The sequence below is a fragment of the Larus michahellis genome, chromosome 11 (assembly GCF_964199755.1).
Source record: "Larus michahellis chromosome 11, bLarMic1.1, whole genome shotgun sequence".
In the NCBI taxonomy this organism is placed as follows: Eukaryota; Metazoa; Chordata; class Aves; order Charadriiformes; family Laridae; genus Larus; species Larus michahellis.
The window spans coordinates 3371653-3391780 of NC_133906.1; the positions used below are offsets into that span (position 1 = coordinate 3371653).

General features: G+C 53.2%; 1 protein-coding gene across 2 annotated transcripts in view; it reads left to right on the forward strand.

The window, feature by feature from the left end:
* The first annotated feature begins 3295 nt into the window (after positions 1 to 3295).
* ETF1 (eukaryotic translation termination factor 1) overlaps positions 3296 to 20128 on the forward strand; it is a 29615-nt gene continuing 12782 nt past the window's right edge. Inside the window, exons 1-3 of one of the 2 annotated variants that reach the window (XM_074603902.1) lie at positions 3296 to 3429; positions 4473 to 4608; positions 19525 to 19700. In XM_074603902.1, coding sequence (XP_074460003.1) covers positions 4523 to 4608; positions 19525 to 19700 — 262 coding nt within the window. In that variant the 5' untranslated portion in view covers positions 3296 to 3429; positions 4473 to 4522. Of the gene's footprint in view, positions 3430 to 4246; positions 4384 to 4472; positions 4609 to 19524; positions 19701 to 20128 lie in introns of those variants that run through there. The other variant, XM_074603901.1, reaches the window with a different exon arrangement.

Genomic DNA, 20128 nt, shown 5'->3' on the forward strand with positions numbered 1-20128 from the left:
GCCGTCGGGGCGAAGGCAATGGATCATCATCTCGCGGCCTCGGGGGTCCTGAATCATTGATCAGGGTTGGCCTTTACTTCTTCGATGAATTATTTTCCCTGTCACAGTTTAAATGCATCTTTCGTAGGTGTTTCTTTTATTTTTTAATGCGCTGTTCTTAGCTCCTCCTTGATAGGCTAAATTATTGAATGGGGGAGGGAAAGGTGAAATCGGGTGATGTGTGTTGTGCTGAGAACAGGTTCTTGCTGCGGAAAAAGCGCTGGGAAGGCAGGAGATGCAATAACTGGGCTGTTCCCTCTCGTGAGAAGGAGCGACTCCTGTCCTGAGGAGTAACTGGTGCCGTCCGGCCGCTGGGAAGGGATGTCAGCACTGGAGAAAGGGTGTTTGGGGTCCGTTGCCCACTGCCATTTTCCACGTAGGCCGATACTCATCTCGGGAAGCCGTTAGCCCCAGCAGCGCTGCAGCTCCGGGATAAATCCCTGGTCTGTGTATGACGGTAATTAAGAAAAGTTTGGCACGTGTTCTTTGGGGGGAAAAAGGTGACCCAGCGATGTTCGTGCTGCGTGTTTCCACCTGCGAGCGTCCCCTCGCGTGTCCTCTGCGGGGGGAGCGGGTCAGAGCAAGGCACAGCCTCCTCGGGCTCTGCAGGCCTGGCTGCCTTGGAATAACGGCGTTCGGTAACGCAAACGGGACGGGGAGAGCGGATTCCAGCCTCGGCTCCTGCCTGACCATAACAGGGGAGGTGCTGTGGCTTGAGAAACCCACAGCAATTTATTGTCGTTTAGACAGTTATTGATTGATGACCCCTCCCCACCCAGGAAGGGGGAATTGGGGAAAAACAAGGAAAGACCAGGGTTGAAATATAAACAGATTTAATAGGATAAGGCTAGATAATTCCCATCAATAACACCACAGAACCAGTACTGGTCCCCGTACCAATATAAAATAGACAAGGACTATGCCCAGCCCATCCCACCAGCAGGAGCCGTGCACTCCCCGCAGGGACAGCCAAGGTGGGACCCTGCGAGCGCTGCGGCTGCGGGAGGAAGGGAAGGGCTCAGGGCTCCGGCACCGGGGCGAGGAGTGCTCAGGATGGCAGCCAGGGAGGGAGGGAGGGAGGGAGGGAGCTCCTCAGCAAACTTTCCAATTTCTACTGAGTGTGTGGTTCCTGGTATGAAATAACCCTGTTGGCAGCTTGGGTCAAGTGCCCGGGTCTCACTCCTCCTCGTCCCTGCACCTGGGGAGCTCGAAAACACCGAGACCTTGAAACCCGCACCCCAGAGCTGGCTAGAAAGTAAATATTTTCACAAATTCTGACACTAGAGTCTTCTAAAAGTGCAGTTTTCCCAAGCATTAGAAGAGGAATTAGTCCTGCGTCGCTCAAACCAGGAGAGGAGGGAAGGCTGAGATTTCAATCCCGTGCGCGCTATCTCCCCTTTGCCTTCTTTTCCTTTCCTAAAAGCATTTTCCCCCGGCTCAGGACAGCCGCAGCGTGCCGTCTCTGGAGGCCATGCCTGATGAGGACAGGGACCTGCCGTGTCCCCTATCCGGGCAGGGGATGCTTGGCTTCCTCGAGGATCGCAGGAGGAAAGCGAGATGGAGTCTCTTCCCCTTCTCCACCAGACAGCGACTGCCAGAAGGCACAGCTGCTTTGTAAAACGCCCCTCTAAATAGCACAGCGGTTTAGTGGAAAAGTTTTTCCTAATTCAGTAGCTCTGCCCCCGTGGCTGCTGCCGGCTCCCACCTGGCTCCCGCGGAGCTGTGCTGGCTGCTGGGGACGGGTGCTGCTGGGCCGCGGAGGCACCCCATGGCAGCCTCCGTGGCGTTGGGAAGCAGAGTGTGCCACGGCAAAGCAGGTGCGTGGGGCTGGGAGGTGGTAACTGGGATGCTCAGCAGCCGAGTCCCTGGGTGGAGTTGGAAGAGCCGGAATGCCAGGGAAGCACGGGGTAAGCTGTTGTCCACCCGCTCGTCTGCGTACACCTCCCTTGTCATATCAGGCACATAAACATCCATCTCAGCAGATCATCTCCTAAAGCCAGGCATAATCCTCCTGTTCCAAGGAGGATTATAAAGGGCTGTGTGGGACCAGATGCACGTGGAAAAAAATACCTGTAAGGGCTGAAATCGATAGTTGCTCAGCCCCAGAAGAGAAACAGGACTTTAAACCCAAGCAGGTGGTTCAGAAATCCCCAGCGTGACCCTGTCGATAGAAAAACCCAGCTCCAGGCTGAGTCCCAGACTGGTCCCTGTCCTGGCAGGGGACCGTGCTGTCCCTAGCTCCCGGCAGGGCTTCGGTGCTGCTCTGCCAGGGGCCCACATTGGTCCGGAGAGCCACGGGGTAGCGTCGGGGAGAGAGGAGGCTGCAGCGGGCTCGGGCTATGGCAGTGCTCGCCGTCCCCCCACGGTACGGCATGGCGCAGCACAGAGGCCAGGCAGGGCAGGGGTGGTGACCAGAGCGATGGCAGACGCAGAGCTGGGATGTCCCGGGGAGGCAGACTGGGGCTGGAGGGACACCACGGCCATGACCCTCCCCCAGCATCCAGCTGTCGGTGCCTGCTCAGCACCACCGGGAGAGCATCAGCTCTGGAGGGGCAGCAGGAAAGCAGCCTCTCTGCTACCACTTCATAAAAGCAGCAAGTAAATGGCTCCGGCGCCATTTCATCACTGCGCTTCCAGCCGGCCCCATTTGGGGCTGTCCGCGAGGCAGAACCGGCAGGGCCCTGGCACTCCCAAACCCACTGCCCGGCGTCTTTGGGGCAAAAAAGGTGGGTTGTGGGTTTGCAAAGCCAGGCACCGAGGCTGCGGATACATTTAGATGTGGTTCTTGGGGGTGTGGGTTGGCTCCCCACGGCCCCGCTGTCCTGGCCAGCGCGGTGACACGGGGGTGGGCTGGTCGGTTCGTCACCGAGACCTCTCCAAGAGCCGGGGACTGCCAGGACGAGTCACCTCAAATAAAGCATTAATAAGAGATGCCCCAGCCCGCGGGCGCTGTGGGGGCACACAGGACACCCTGCTCCCCCGGGGGGGGTGGGGAGGGTGCTGGCATAAGCCCCCAACTCATCGGGGACCCGTCGGGGAGTTTCTGCAGGATGCCCTGGGCCAAGCAGGGCTGTGGCCGTACCGTGGGGCAGGGAGGCCCTCACCCCCCGCCCGGGGACGCCAGCCAGCCCCGTGCTTATCTTCCCCTTCCAGAACAGGGCTGCGAGAGCACCGTCCCCCCCACCAGCCACCACCACCCTGGGGCTCCCTGGGTGCCGTTTCCACACTCTCAGCCAAATCCCTGGCCGGTCTCGCTGCCCTGCTCTGGACATCCACCATTTCACCGGTGCCTTCCCAGCAGCACCCCGAGCGCGCAGCTGAGCTCGGCCGAGACCTCTGTGGGCACCGCATGTGGCTCCCGTCCCCGGCACCACTAAGGACAGCAGAAAGGTGACATTTCCAGGGAAAAAGAGAAACGCGAGATGACCCCGCGGCTCCGTAAAATGTTTCCCACGTCCCTCCATCTCCTTCCCCTGAGCCTTGCCTTCCTCCAAATGTTGGTGAGCGTGGGCCAGGAGGGACCAGGTGTTCCCAGAGTGCAGGCTGTGGGCTTTGGCTGGGCACGGCGCGAGGGAGAGAAGCCCCCAGTCCGTGCGGGGCTGGCCACAGCCCCCCCAAAACCACATGCCCCAAACTCCCCAAAATGCTGGGTGCTGCTGGGGCGGGGGGGGGGTGGTTGGCCCAGGGAGGAGGGGACACACTCCGCTCCCCGTCCAGGCGGGCTGAGGGCACCGAGGGTGGCACGGGGTGTAACACGGGCGTCCCGGAGGGCGATGCCGACAGCTGCGGGGCCGCCTGGCAGTGGTGCAGGCCGCGGGGTGACATCGGCTGGGCAGGCCCGGGGAGTGGCACAGGCCTCAAGCGGGGCGCCGGTGCAGGCCCCAGCCCGGCAGCGATCGGTCGGTATGAGGGTGGGCCGGGGTCCGGAGTGCCGCCGCGGGGACCCTGCCGCGGGCCAGGCCGCTCCCGCCGGGCGCGGTCCCTTTAAGCGCGGCCGTCCCCGCTCTCGCGAGAGCCGCTGTTGCGCCCCGCCCCGCACAAGCTTCGCGGCCCGGCCCGGGGCGGCCGCCGGACTACGCGCCCCACAGTGCCCCGCGCGGAGCCGCCAGCCAATGGCGGCGCGGGCGGGGGGCGGGCGCGGGCGGGCGGGCGGCCTATGGCGAGGCGCCCCGCTCCCGGCCGGCGGCTCCCTCCGCCCCGCCCCGGTCCCCCGGAAGTGATGTCACGGGCCCCCATGTGAGCCGATTGCAACACATGCAGCGCGGAGAGGGGGAGCGCGAGCAGCCGGTGTCCGACGTCAGCGCCGCCGCCAGCCGCGCGCCGCCGGGGGGGAGCGGGCCTGAGGTGAGGGCGGGCGCGGCGGGGGGGCGGGCGGCGGGGCCGCGCCCGGGCCGGGGTCTAACCGCTGTCTGTATGCCGCCGGCCCGCCGCAGGCCGCAGCCGCCGCCGCAGCAGGAGGAGGAGGAGGAGGAGGAGGGAGAAGATGGCGGACGATCCCAGCGCTGCCGACCGCAACGTGGAGATCTGGAAGATCAAGAAGCTCATCAAGAGCCTGGAGGCGGCCCGAGGGTGAGCGGCGGGGGCCTGCGCCGGCGCCTCGGGGCAGCGGCCGCCCCCGGGAGCGGGGCTAGGGGGGGTGGGGTGGGGGTGTCCTGGCCGGAGCGGGGACCGGAGCGGGAACCGGAGGCAGGGGGGGTGCCGGCCGGCCGCGGGGGCGCGGGGAAGGCGAGACGCCGGCCTCCCCTTCCCGGGCCCCGGTGCCCTTTTGTCTCGCCGCGTGGTGAAGCGGCCGGGTCCCCGTGGCCGCGCAGGGGCTGGGGCCTGGGGGCCGGGGGGGGCCTCCCCGGCGGGGAAGGCTCGGTGGGAGAGGGGAAGCGTGACCGTGTTTCCCGCAGGGGAAAAGGCCAGCGCTGCCACCGCGTTCCCGGCCGCTCGTCGGCCGTTTTCCCCCACACACACCCCCCCTCTAAGCCGATGAGTTCCCTCCGGCTGCCCCCGCGGGGGTGTCACAGGTGTCCGTCCCAGCCTCGGCCCCGCTGCTGACCAGCTCCACGCCGCGTCCGGCCTCGCCGTGCCCCCCTGGCCGCCCCCCCCCGCCAGCTGGCACCGGGGAACGGCGGATTCCAGCCGGAGTAGACGGCTCCTCTGTCCCCAGCGCAGGCTCGGGCTCCTCCCAGGGGAGCGGCGGGCTCTGGGAAGGCAGAAGGGTAAGGGCAGGGAGGCAGGGGCCCAGGCAGCGGTTACTTGATTACTTTTCTTACTGACGCTTACTTGATCTCTCTCACCCCTTCACCTCCCAGTGGAAGTGCTTGGCTCAATTTCCCCGAAAGCAAGCTCTTCCAAAGTTTGGGATAGCGTTAAATTTAAAGTCTCTAATCCCGCTTATATCATCCTTACACTTTGATTTATTTTTTCCCACCAGAAGTAAAGTTGCTGGATGTTCTTACAGGCTGCCCCGCGCCAAAGGTGGCGTGGTGCCTGTTTTCTGTGGGTAACTCAGCAGTGGCTTGTTGCATGGGCTAGGAAGCCAGTCGGGCGTGAGTAATTGTAAGAACTACAGGTACTGGAGCCGTAAAATAGCAGAGAAAGTGTGCGTCTCAGTATACCACGCAATAAAATAAAAATGAAGGGTAGCTCCTTAGCCATCCCTGTGGCTTCAGTTTCCATAGGCTCATCTGAACTGGTGTTAGTCTAACTGGGGCACCGCTGGCATCGTCCTGTGGCCCCCCAAAAGGTAGGTTGCCTTTGGACAGCTCGCGTAAGCTGAGACACGGTCTTGTTCTTTCCGTAGTGCTAGCGTTTGATCTTGTGTGTAGAGTAGGCCAGGGGAATCACTCAGCTGAAAACTAACCCAGGCAGGAGGGGAAAGAGGAGGAGAACCCAAGCCACAGGTCTCCCTAGTTTTTTTTTTTACCTGATTTACGATGTAGCTGTGCAAGGGATGGGGGTGTGCGAAAAGGGGGTATGGAGCCAGGCTTTTCCTTCCCCGCAACAGAGTGGACTTTGACTGCCAAAGCAGATCATTCAGCTGTGCCTTTGCACAGTGCTGACAACATGTGTTGTACTCGCGGGGAGGTCTCAGCAAGCATGGGAGCGTGTAAACGATTTCTGCCGTGCAGCTGAAAGGGCCTGGGGAGCTACAGGCATCCGCTGCAGCTTGTGAAAATGGCTATCAGTCCCTGTAACAGCGCTGAGGGAGGCTAGGCTGCGCTTTGGAAATGTACAGTTAGCGTTTTGGCTCTCCCTGATGCAAAATGCGGTAGCATAAGCATGTCTACCTTTAGCAGCAGCTCTCCTGTTGTCTGGAATAGGCGAACGTTGCCGAGAACAAGATTAAAGCTGGTATTGGAGAGTTCCTGGGAGAGGTGAGGCCAAAGGGGTGGCTTGGAGCGGGTGGCTCTTAGGGGTAACAGGCTCTTGGGGCCACAGCCCAGGTATCTTCCCTCTTCCCCAACTGTAGCCCCTGGCACATCTCTGCTTTGTGGTAGAGGTGCTGCCAGTGCAAGAAAATGCATGTAGGAGGTTTAGCTGAGCCCTCTGGATCTAGCATATCTCCTAGATGTCGTGATACTGCTGTTCCTTAATTTAATATGTGTGCTAGCTGCTAAACCGCCACCTGACGAAGGCTGCTGATGCTAGCAATCCTTGCTGTAAGCAAGGTTATGCTGGTTACGTGTAAATGCGCGTTGTGCTTCCAGGGAGTTCTAGCTAAAATTATCCTACTCTGTCTGGGCCCAGTAAGGGGAAGAGATGCTGCGGCTTTTGCCACCAGAAGTGTTATCCTCCCCGTCACAAGAGGTGTGAGGCAGTGAAACAGGCTTTTCTGGCCTTTGGGAGAGTCGCTTCCTCTTCCTGAGAAGTAGGAAGACCTGTTCTGGGGTGGGTTAGGGGGCAAAGCCTTCAAATAGGGTGATGTGGAGGGCCAGGGACTCCTCAGCGTCTCCACCTTCCCTTACTCATGTACTCCTAATAGTGACCCAGCAGCAGTGTCCCAGTTTCATGTGCTGGTTGTTCCTGCCGTGGATCAAAGGGATGGGAAATGGAGGAAACTGGAGCTAGACATTCAATTCACACGTGGCAGTTGGGGCACCTCTCCTGTTACCCAGCTATTTTGGGAAAATCTCAATGAAATCTGCAGAATGTTATCAAAATGTTAAGTGAGCGTGAGAGCAAGGAAATGCTTTTATCGTGTCTGGGATAGATGAGGTAAGTGGCAGTATTTGGTCAGAAAACCAAGGGAGAAGATTAGAGCTTCAGCTTTACCAGCAGCTGATCAGCTAGAGGCCAGCGAGGGTAAGACTGCTTCTCAAACTTTAAGGTAACATCCTAGCAAGAATGTCCTGTGTTATTTTTCCAGCCCTGCTTAGGAAAGCTGCCATTCTTGCTGATCTCTGGGTAGCAGGAATCTGGCGAATCAGAGCAATGAAAAATAACTTTTAAAACCTCCAAACCCACCCCGAAAAACCCTATCTCTGCTGGCAGAGAGCAGAAGGAGCTTTTGTCTGTATCTTGCTTCGTAAACCAGAAATGTCTGTTATCTACTCCTAGCTCTTCCAAAGTTGGGTTGCAAACTGTCTGATGCTGTACAAAGTTAATGAGCTGATCGTTCTGATTTGGTGAGAAGGGGAGGGTGGGGGAGCAGCTGGTACCTCCAGTCTATTAGGAGTGAGAGCAAATGGGGCCTGAGTTTTGTGCTACAGGCAATTAACCTTTCTAGCCAGAAGATGATGAGGGTAAAAGGCTGGTGATAAGCAAGTTAAGCCCTCGTGAGAAGTCTAGCCTTGTCATTCATCTCTGGTAGCTTGGAGTGCTCAGATTTTCGTCTCTGCTTCTCCCCTACAAAGGGATTCTGCTTTCAGTCCACAGTTAGTTTTTGCAAAACGGAGCCTTGGTGAAAGACTGTGCCCCCCAGAAGTTGCAGCAATGTCTTTGCATGTGGATGTTGCAGCAGCTCAAGGAGAAGTGTCATTAGCTGCTATGTTTTTTCCCTTATCCTTTCACTCGGGGCCTTTCTGCTGTTGCTTCATGCAGTTTTCCAGTGTCAGTGTTAAACTGACAATCACTCTTTGTTCCTTTGGTCTTTGCAGTTCTGAATAGTTTGCAGAGCTACGGTCAGTTTTTTCTCTGCTAATCTAAGCTGTAAATGCTTGGCAAAGTCAAGTATCAGCAACAAGTAGCAGTCTCCTTGCAGGCTTAGGCCTGAGATATCCCATCTGAATCACGTTTGGAAAACTTCTCAAAGTCTTAGAAGTGAGGGCTTTCTTCCTGCAAACAGCTCGGCTCAGGCAAAACGCAGAAACTAACTCTGAACTGATTCTGGTTCTAACTGGAAGAAATGTATCAAGGCAGGGGAATGGAGAAATGGCAGAGAAGGGGAGGTCTTGGTGTCTCCAGAGCCATGAGAAAGCAGAGTGATGCAATTTCCTCTAGGGTTTGGATTCTGAAGTTGAGACTTCCATCTGCTATGTGGGAGAAAACAAACGTGAGGCAAATAAAAAGTCACCAGGAAGGAGAGAGGCCTGAAGGTGCATGGGAGTTCCTGCAAAGTGAAACACGTACTAGTTCTCCTTGAGGCTGGAAAAGCTGACCTGTTGCTTAGGCATAAATGATTTACCCGGCTTGTGTTGCAGGAAGCATCATTTGCAGCTGGGTTCTCCTGCAGTCCATCTGGAGCTTTGCTGATCCCGGTGGAAGGGCCCAACTTTGGAATTAGCCTCATGCTGCTGCTGTTTCCCAGCCTTGTGGGACAGGGGCAGGAGGCTGCTTGGGTGAAGGTGGGTGGTGGGCTGCGCATCTCCGCACCTTGTTCTGGGGTGTCCTGGGATGATGCCACTTTTGTGACCAGACAGGTTGGCAAGGCTGAGACTTGTTTGTTCTCCAAAAGCACCAGGTTGTCCGAGGCAGCCTTGGCGTGTCCTACTGTTAGCGGGGTGGGCCTTTCCAAAAGTGACCTGAGAGCCCACCTTCTTGTGGGTTAACACTGCAGCTGTGAATGCTGCAGCAGTGCTAGCTGCTGGGATGCATTTAGGGAATAACTGGGGTTAGTTGCAAGTAGATGTCCTGTACGGGTTTGCCGTGTTCCTGATTGCTTTTGAACAAAGTGCTGGGAAGCTGGTGATGCCGGGGTTACATTGTGCTGCACTGGTGAGCTGTATTTCTCTCTTGAATTAGGCAGTGCGAATACTCGGTCACTCCTGGGAGCATCTGCAGCACTTGACTGGAGATGGCTTGTTCTCCTGGTAGCGGGTGCTGTAGTGAAGTTGCAACTGTGCTGGAGTAACTGTTGATTAGTTGGGTGTGCTGGAATTGTTGAGTCTTAGTGCCGGTGTGAATTCCTCTACTGTACCATAAATGCATTTAAGATACATTACACCATATATAGTGGTGTACTGTTATCTTACGTGAGTGTAACAACGCCACCATGTCTAGGCAAGTACCGGCGTAACTATCTTGTCTCTAAGTGATGTCATACGTCAGGAGGAGGATTTGGTGTAGTCCTTCATTGCTGTGACTGGTTTCTGGCCACGCTGCCAGAGATGTGTCGGTTCAGAGGCTCCCTCCCCTGCTCCCAGGCTGGCAGCAGATCTCTTTCCCTACCTTCTTTATTGAGATCTGTTTGTCGTTGTGACTGTGCCTCAGGTTTGGGCTCTGGGAAACAGTTAACCATTGATACAGGATCTGTTTCTGCAGAGCTGAAGCTTTCACCTTAGGACATGGAGAACGATGGGGACCTTGAACCGGGCCTGGGTGGGCTGGTCGATCTGTGAAGGGCAGTGCTGTGGCAAGGTACTACTTGGATTTCCAACTTGTGCTGTGTGAATTAGGTTGCAGTGCTGATATTTCATGCTAGTGCCAGTCATGGGATAGCCTTGAGGATCTCTCCACAGCAAGCTGATGTCTCCCGTGCACCTACCTTTCCTAAAAGGCTTTTGCTTCTGCCGGACTCTGGGCTGGGCAAGCCTTGGGGTAAATGGCTGTTTTCTTTCTCTGTGGGGAACATGAGACAGATGAGTGGGGCAAGGAGTGGAAGAGTAGCGTCTGCGAGGTGGCACGTGGAATTTATCTTTACTGCCAGTGAGTTTCCTGCTTTAGCTTTATGATCCGTCATTAAAGCGTGGAGTGTTTAGGGAAGAGGTTAAGATTTAAGTTCTTACCTAAGCTGAATTGCTTCCTCGAAGTTGTGCTTGTCTTAAGGGTAGCTTCTAAAGGAGGTCACGTTTCTGTTACAGAGGTGAAGGCTATGATATTAATACTGCCTTTTGCTTCTGGTAGTGTGAGGAGAGGGAGACATTTGCAGGGAGGCCAAAATAGAAATAGCGCAGGGCAGAAGTGATACCCGAGGGCCGTGTGGCAGGTAGTCACATAGGATGTACTACCCGCTGTTTCCCTGCTTCGACTCTCTGAGTCTCTTCAGGCGGCTGGTCTCCGTAGCGCTGGGGTTGGAAGCTGGATGTGGATTTCATGTGAGCGGGGCTGATCAGACCTCTCGGGACTAAGGTGGTGTCTCTTGAGAGCTTGTGTTGCTGTGGCGTGGAGGGTGGGTGGTCTGAGAAAGCTGCCCTGTGCCAGGTGAGAAGGCAGCCGGAACAGGGGAGGATGTCCAAAGGGTTGTTGACACCCTGCTGGTTCCATGTGTCTTAATTGTCTTAAAATATTTTCTGGGCTTTCTCATCTGCCGGCTCTACCTGTTCCTTTTGAATTATAGCAACAATTAGGGAGTGCTGTTCTGAGAGTGCATGCTAGCAAGTGGCAGAAAATGACCCGATCTGGCAGAATGGTTATGTGTCAGACAAAAACTCTAGTAAGTGTTTATAGCCTTTGGTAATCGGGCAGCCCGATACCCTCTTTTACAACTGCCTGAATCATTAGTGAACAGTGTGATTCATACGCAGATCGTCATTCACATAGAGCTAATGAATGAGCCCCTGCCTGCTGAAGACTAATGACGTGGTAGAAGATGGGAATGAGCACGTCAAAAGAGGACAGACTTCTTTGGCTTTGTGGCAACTGGAATTTCCCCCCTTCCCCTCCCACCCCCCGTTTAGCTCCCTGTTCCCATGTAGCTCTGAGGCATTAACATCTTAACAAGCAAATCTGGATTTGTTGCTTCAGTCCCTCAGTGTACATCTTGTACCCAACTGGCCCATTAGCATAATGCAACAAGTCTTTTAAACTTGAAGCATTAATAATTGGAGAGGGAGGAGGGAGCGCAGGGGAGCTGTGGCAAAACCAAGCCTCCCAGTGAGTCACGAATGTCTGAAGTGCAGAAATGTCTGTTCCACTTACCAGTAATTGGGCATCCGGGCTTTCTGCATGAGGTCAGATGCAGCCAATTCAAAACACGCCTGCACAATTATGTTTTGTGATGTGTTGCCTTTGATCCAAGGGTTTCAGAGTGGCATTGATTCACCTTCCCCGTGGGGTGTGCGATATCAGTGCTCTTCAGCAGTATGGGATGAAGTTGGGATCTGCTCCTGGAGCTCGAGAACTGACTTGGGATCTGAGTGCTGGTGGTTGCCCGAGCAGCGGCCACAATGTCAGAGCTGGCTCCAGTTAGGGATAGGAGGAAGGTTGGAGTGTGGAGCTGCTTATGTGTACCTCTGTGCAGGTAGCGCATGGTGGACCGATGGGCAAAGGCTCACCTGCTACCTGTGCAGCCTTCGGACACGTGATACCTGGCCAAATTCTCTGCGATGTGGAGAAATAGAGGTCTGTGACCTGATTCTTCTTTCACCTCCTTTCTGTCCCTGGGGAGGGAGGCATGCTGAGCTCAGGAGGCAGATCCTGGCAGCAGGCCAGTGACTGCTGAGGGGGGGCAAGCACTGCCTTGCCTGACCCTTGGTGAGACGCTAGTCTTGCTTCTGCTCCTCTGCTGCAGCAGCCATCTGCTGCCTCCCTGTGGGAAGCTTTCCCTTGCTGCCGAAGCAGGGGGTGCGCTGGGGAAAGCAGGCTCGCTTCTCTTTTCCAGGGTGGGTGCCGGCTTGGTGCTTTGCTCCCTAGCTCGCCCTCGGAAACCTTGCTTGGCATCTGGGGGCTTTTCCTCTTGGAGAAGGTCAGTGGGTTAGTAGTAAGAGGGCAGAATACCTTTTCAGGACAGTCTTAATGTCTGTGTTCAAGCTGCTTCTGGTTACACGGAGTGCTTTTTGTGTATCATCTTCCTGTAATGCTGGCAGATGCGATAGAAGATTCCTGTCTAGGGCTCTGGGACAGAACTACAGCTCGAGAGAGCTTGGCATTGTGTGAGCCGTGGTGGCAATAGCTGCATGGCCTCATGCTGTGCAGCTAAGTGATTTTCCTTTGTCTGGGGCAGAGGTGGCATTCAAAGGCTGAGGGGGAATTAGCTATCCTGGAGTGTTTCTTGGACTGGGGAAGGGGGGCTCGCTTTCTCCAATTAATGCTTATGCTGAAAAGTACTCTTGAGGAAAGAACGACTTGGCCTCCTGGCTCTGCGATCGTCCCCTCCTATCCACCCTGCCCCCTTCTTCTGCATTTTCTGTGCTTCTGAGGTGGCACTGGATCCAGAGAGGTCATCTCTGCCTTACTTTTGCTTGTGAACTGGTCTCTTCCTTCTCTTCGTACCCTTCTTTGGGTGACCTGGAAACATTTGAGGAACAACACGTATTGATGTTGCTTTTTAGGAGACAATCCAGAGTTCTGGTGTATGCTGTGGTGAAATGCAGAATGCCTCTGAGGTAGGGGTTGTGAGGTTCTTGCTGAAATGATGCTGTAAAAAGTACTGCCAACAGCATGACTTTCAGCTCAATTTTACTTCAAAGGAGCTAGTGGTAGGTCCTGTTGTGAGCTAACTGGTGTTGTGTCCTCTGTCTAGGTATTGGTGCAGCACTTCTCTCCTGCTCGAGCAGTGCTTTGAGCCCGTCATCTGAACAGGGAGTGCGATTTCATTTATTTCTGATGGAGACGTCACAAAAAAAGCTGTTGTTTCTCAAGCAGCAATTAGATCGAGGCGTGCTGGCTGTGTTTGTTGCAAAGCATTCAGCTGACGTTCTTGCGTACAGGCAATGCAGTCTTTGGGTAAGCTTCCAGATGACGTTGCCTCTGAAGCACTGAAGGGATCCTAGGCTCTTAAGATTGTCTCTGCTCTTTCCTAGCAGGCTGACAGGATTTCCAGGAAAAGTTACGTAGCTTTTGCATCTGCTGTTGTCTCTTTAATTTTGGCATCTCAAGTGGATTTAAGCCACTTCCTATTTGATGAAGGCTTTGTCTTATTAAAAGACATTAAGTCTTTAAAGGGCACAGCTGTGACTTGTTTGTGTACTTCACAGCCATAACTCATAAGTTGTAAGAGCATGTGGATAGAACTTCCCTACAGCAAGGTCATCGCTGTTGCATACAGGGCTTGTATGAATAGGGAGTGTCTAATGGCCTGTGTTTTGTAAGAGAATCCAAACCAGCAATTCTGTACTTGCCTATACCAAAGGACGCTCACTTCTTATAGCGCTTCACTCAACATCTCTGATCAGATACAGGATGGAAAAAAAAAAACATTAAATAATCTCTACTTAGATCCCTGCTTCTGTGGACTGTGCTCTCAACTTAGCGCTACAGGCACGTGATGCTTCAGTGAAAGACTATGTGGGTATTTGTTCGGAAGTAGTGTTCTTCTCTTGGACCTGTGGTCCGTGCCTGGTGAAGCTCTGCCTTGGATTACATAGGTGTTGCTGGCATCTGTCTTGCAGCTGGCTGTGGATGTGTTAGCGATGGAACTGGTCTAGCCATCGTATAACTCCGGTAGTCTTGTCTGTCCCAGCAGCTTGGGCTCCTCAGTACGTGTGATGGGCACCCAGTAATCCGTGGTCCTCTTGAATGGAGTCTCCATCCGAGACCGACAGATGTTACCTTGGGAAGGTAACATTGCTTGAAGCAGTTTGTGGTAACAGTTATTTTGTAGAAAGCTTCCTGTACGTTCATAGAAAGCTGTGGTATGTGGTTACAGTCAGATTATCTGAAAACTGTTTGCTCCACGCTCCCGCCAGTCTCTGGCAGTCACGTATAGGCCTCGTGCTGCCCTTGGTTCTTGGGCAAAGGAAGACGTCATGAAGCTAGTGCCCTGTAAAAATAAGCTCATTTTGAGTCATAGAGAATGGCTGACCTTCCTCGCCTCTGTATCTCCACGTTACACAGTGTGCTGTCAGTGTAAAATGTTTCATTGTGGAACAACTACAGCTCAGCTGCCGTCTGTCCAGTCTCCTCTGATACCACAGGATAGGCCAGTAGCTGCTATTTCTATAGCGTGTCTGTTAAATTAATGCTCTCCCTTGCCAGCGCATATCCCAAATTCCAGGAGACAGGTTGAGTGACTGTTCCTCCTCAGACTTCTGGTTGGGATTGCTCTTGTCTGTCAAGCCGAGGGTAGCCACCCTGCAGTGGTGCTTGCTGCGTTTGGCACTCTGTGTGGGTATGCGGCCGTGCAGGCAGTCATCTTACTGTCGTAACGCTGTGTAAGATGGTAGGAGTCTTTTAGAAAACCACTAGAGCAGTTTCTAGTTTCAGCTGAAAGCTGAAGGTCTAAGGATCTGCTCAGCTGTTCCTTCTGACGGGCAAAAGGGTAGAAACCGAATTCCTGTAGATGAAGATGGCCACCCAGGACAGGAGGCTCAACTGTCAGCTGTAATGAAACCCATCCACGGGATATACTTGGCAGCTTATTTCAAATGTGATACACTGCTCGCTTTGTGCACTTGCCTTCTGTTGTGGTGGCTTCCTCATGCTGAACCATAAAATGTGTACACAGTGGGCACCGCGCCTGGTGCCAAACGTGGCTTGGGACTCGACACAGTGATCCAGCTGGTGTAAGTGTCTTATGTGAAATCCTTGCTCTTCTTCTAAATAGACTCCAGGGGTACCATTCGTGGTCTGCAATGCCACAGCTGTTTTAAGGCACGGTGAGGTGCTGTGGGACGATATCTCTTAGGCAGTGCAGGAAGATCTTGCAGGGAAAACGATGCTTGGGTGCCGTAGTACCTGCTTGCAGGAATAGTGGCAAAACGTCCTTCAGCTTTTCAGGGCTAGATTCGCAGTGATTTGGCACAGCACACACTGCCACTCGCTGTGAGAGCTTGTTAACATTTGCTCTTAAGCCTGCCTGCGACTGGGAAGGCTGTTTGTTTTGTGGTATGGTTGTCTGAAATTCAAACCATAGTAACATCGAAGTTTTAAGACTAGAAGAGGCTGTCCTATCCACAAATCTCAATTTTCTAAAGAACTTGCTGTCTCAAGAGAGCAAAACGTGCTTGTTTTTGCTTCCTCCTTTCCCCCAAACAGCTCTCTGGCGGGTTGTAGGAGCAAGGTTGGAGCCCACTTGCAGTGGTTTAGGAGCAAAGTCAGGGCCTCGACCATCATCATCATCTATCCTAGAGATGCCTAATGCTGGTACCTTCCAGGCCACGCTAAATCTGAGCTAATTGCCAATTACTGGCAGGGCTGGCACAGCGTGAGTAGTAACCATAGTACCCAGACACTGAAGTGTTTCTACCTTTCTAGAGGTTGGCACTTAATTGCCCCCTTGTTTCTTTGTAGCGTGTGGACACCTGCCCTTGATGCTTTTAATTGTTTTCTCCTTGCCAGTTCCTTGTGCAGTGGCACACGTTGTGCTGTCCTGCGGTCTGGGATGCCGGTTTCTTACAAAGCAAACCTCTCCGAGCATGGGATGCCGGTTTCTTACAAAGCAAGACCTCTCCGAGCATTTTGGGTCTTGATGCACGCGCTTGCATTACAACGGCAGCTATTTGGCTGCTGTGCAGGCACTCCTTAGCCCAGAATAGGGACGGCAACTGTCTCCAGCCGCTTAAAACTTCCTGGCTCAGTTCAGTCTGAAAGCATTAGCTTCCAGCTGATCTGGTATAATTTGTCCTGGGTGCACCGAAACTCTTAAAAGGCAGCATTTTGAAATCGGGATGCTGCTGAGCAGCGTATCATCTGGAGTGTTTCGGGTCCGTCCTTCCTGGGGATGATACAGGGAAGAACCAGCTCATTGCGTGTTCGATCCCGAGCTGCCAGTGTGAGCACTGCCTTTAATCTAGATTGATTGTTTAATTGTTCACTGTAACAGTTCCCTAATGAAGTTCTGTCTGGCAGTGTGCTCGCTGCGGGATTCGTGGCTGGCAGTGGCCTGCCAGGCAGCAAATGTCCCATGTGCTTCACGCGCGGCAGAGCCTGTTGGGTTTCAGCCTGCTGTTTGGGAAGGTCCCTTTCTGGAGGCCGTAGCCAGCATCATTTCCCCTTCCTCGCTCCCAGAGTAAATGTACTCTAGAACCCAGCGGCAGCTCATCTGCCAGCGGAGGAGGAGGAATGGGATTTTTGCAGAAATACCTGTCGTCTTCTTCAGGCACAGTGGCTGCAAAGACCGATAGGAAAGCTGCAAATCGTATCACTATGCAGAATAACCTATTTTTTTCCTAAGTGTTTTTGAATGGCAGCTTTCTTAGAAACTCTTTGCTACGTTTTTTTTTTCTCATTGTGGTGAATTGAGCAGATGCAGCCAGTTGTGTGGGGTTTTTTTGGTTGGTTTTTTTTTTTTTTAGACCTTGCCATCCTGCAGAAAGGTCACATACAGGTACAAGCTTGCTTAGAGAGGGGAAAACCGCTCTTCTGTGGTAGGAGAAAATGGTGTTAGTGATGTGTGAGGAAGTTCTGCAGCCATCCTGGTCACTGGTGTGCAGATCTGCTTGAGCTGGTGTCTTGCTGGTCTCAACCTGTCTTGATTTAGCGAGCAGATCCTGACCACGTGTGTGTTTAAGGAAGAGGGAGATGAGCAGGGGATGCTGACTGTTACCTTCAATTAGCTGGCTGCCTAACGAACTCCTAGTTGGGTGGATCAGCTGTACCCAGCAGGCGGCAGCAGCAGCATGCCGGCAGGGCTGCCCCCTTGGGCTGTTTGGGTGCCCGGGGATGCAGGGTGACAAGCCGGCTGGCTCCCTGTGCTCCAGGCTCTGGCAGCCTGGGGTGCCGTGAGGTGCTGCCGCTGCTCCCACGTCAAGCTGCTTGCCTGCTGTTTTGCTGGATTCTGCTGGAATCGGTTAGTGCCTGAAATAGCTTTGGCTGGGTAAATAGTGGCGAAAGCACGTCAAACCCAAGAAATGCACTTGATGTTGGTAATGGAAGGTGCTTTTGGATATAAATCCAGGCTGGAATTTGCTGAAGGGTTGGACCAAGCACAGTAGTGTGCTGTTTTAAACTAGTTTGAGACTTAAATGAGGGAGCATGCATCGTCTAAGAGCCCCTTTTCCTTTTTTTTCTTTGCAGTAATAAATCAAGAGGGCTTGTGAAGTCTGCTGTGTTACCTCGGGTAGGGCGCTTTGGGCAGGGTGTTGCTAAGGAGCAGTGATTTGACTGACACACGTGACTCCGTCTTATAGATAAGACGCTGTGTGTAATATAAATAATCACCGGTTATAGTGGCCTCTGTGAGATGTGGGTTCGGTACACTCCAGCCAGCTCGCAGGGCGCAGAGCTGCGCTCTGGGCAGTGGCTCTGCTAATGCCAGTGTTTCTGGGGCGGTGGAACATAACACGAGGCCGGGGGCTGGGATTTGAGGGGTGGCTTGCATTAAAAATGAAATGTACCTCTACGAGTGCTTTTTTACTGAAGAATTGGTCTTGGGAGGGCACACCCAGTCTTTCTCCGTGCTGTTGCCACCTTCTCACCTAGTTCACTGTCTTCTCTTTCTTTCCCCTCTAATCCTCAGTACAGGAAACCTCTTCCTAGCAGGAGAGCCATGGAGTGACCAACGGTTCCATCTCCCGCGTGCCGCACGGGGATGCCCTTAGCTCGTGCAGCAAGCCAGGCGTGATGTGCAGAGCTTTCTAATCTGTGGGAAGGCTGAGAAATTCTTCTTTCAGAGGAAGAAACGAACTGCGTGAGCTTGCCTCAAGAGTGCTACTTTCAGAAAAGTCGGGAAGAGCTGCTTTCATTCTGACCAGCCTCTTGCTCAAAGGAGCCTGCTGGGAATGATAGGCCATTATATCTCCCCTAAGGCTTGTGCCGTTCGCTGGGGTAGCTAACTGCTTTAATTGAGTGGTATATGGAGTATTCTTGGCTGGGGTGACCTGGAAGTCTGATAGCTGTCAGCATGGCTCAAAGCTCCTTCTGGGAATAATGCGTGCAAGCGTCTCGTTGCGACTTTCTTGATTAGTGTGTATGGAGATCTTGGATATTAAAACCAATTAGTTGCCTTTAAGGTCAGGGAGTTATTTGACCTACCAGCATCCGTTTCAACTTGGCCTGAATTGAAGATCTTTGGAAGAGGGCTGTGCAACTCTTGTAAAGAGGCTAATGAAGTGATGCTTTTTAAAGCACTTCCCTGCTGTCTCTGTAGCCCAAACACTTCAGGCAGGACGCTAGTGCATGACAATCTGAAACAGCAGCAGGCAGGTACCGTGTTAGCCTCGTCCTGCCGTAAGAAGTGTAAATGTGCAAAACCTCTATTATTTTTTTTTATGGCTGAAAAGCATTTTGTTTTGGTGATTTGACTCAGAATCCTGAGTAAAGGTGTTTTTGCAGAGCTTAGCTGGCTTGCCCTTGGGAGGGCTAGAGGACACGATGAGGTATTTGATTTTTATGCCATTACTCTAATGTGAAGTATGAGGTCTGGGTTAAATTTGAGACAATGCAGAAGCAGCACTTCGGACATCTGGGAAACTCCATGGCAAATGCGAGGTACCTGCTGGAAGGCAGACAGGAACTTCCCCAGTTTTCATTTTGGCTTTGGATGGATTTGAACCATGAGGCTGCTTTGGGGATTAAGACCTCTGCAGGATCCACCCCAAAGCCATAGGAGAAACGAATATCCAACTTTTCACTTAACTTAAGCCAGTTCTGTGATTTGTGGGGTCTTATCTCTTGACTCGGTGACTGGGGTTGGCGCTTCTGAGCTATCAGTCATGTACTTAAGCGTGCTTTATTTAAAGCAGCTGCCAGAGTTGGTGAGCTTGTCTATAAAGCAAAGTGCTAGCGGGAAAGTAGAAAAGACTAACTGCTGCAAAAGGATCCTTCCAGTTCGGTTTTCTGCCTTAATCTGAGGAGAACAAAGTGTTAAAACAGCACTTGGGCTGGTTAGCGCTCCAGCTGTCTGAGAACAAATGGAATGGGCTTAAAAATGTCCTTAAAGTATGTGGCTGCATTGTTTTAAATAATCTCTGCCAGGGACTGCCTACACGCCTTTAGCTTGCAGCCCTTAGCCTGTACGTATGCTCTTTTTTTCCAGAGGAGTATCCCAGGTTAGACAAGCAGCTTTTGGAGGACCTGCTTGGTAGTGGCTAACCTGAACGCTTGGTTATGGAGTCAAATCCTCTGAAGAGCCTGTTTTGTTCTCTTTTCTCTCCATTATTGTGCAGCGGAAGGGGAATTACACCAACAACATCCTCGAGGGGAGGGAGGAGAGACAGCTGCGCGCGTGGAATATGGTGTAAATACACTTGCTGCTTGGCCTGGTGGCTGCTCACAACCCCTCTGTTTTTCCTTTCTCAGCAATGGTACCAGCATGATATCGTTGATCATTCCCCCCAAAGACCAGATTTCGCGAGTGGCAAAAATGTTAGCGGATGAGTTTGGCACTGCCTCCAACATTAAGTCTCGAGTGAATCGCCTTTCAGTACTGGGAGCCATTACATCTGTACAGCAAAGACTGAAACTCTATAACAAAGGTAACTCCTAGCTTCTATGGGTGCTGGCAAACTTCCCTTACATGGAAGCAGCCTTAAGTTCCTGCGTTATGCAGTTTTCCGCTAATCAAATCTGTTGGCCTGTGCTGCTGTTTTGCACTGATGTTCCAGGTATGTTGCCCACGGATGGCTGCTTCAGGGGTAGACCTTGGGACTAGAATAGTAAGATGGTCCTTGCCTTTAATAAACGGGCTCGTGATTCTGTCCTTAGCGGTGCTGACCCTTCTAAACTTGGCCAGCCTTAAGAGCTGTTCCATAATAGTTCATTCGTGTTAAACTAGTGGTTTTTCCATCAAGCAGAAGCTTGTGTATGCCTTCTGCATGCCACTATGCAGCTGCCACCGTTTTGGGAGGAAATAGACCCAACGAAAATGAGTACTAGAAAAGAGTTCGTCATTACTGTCTTTACG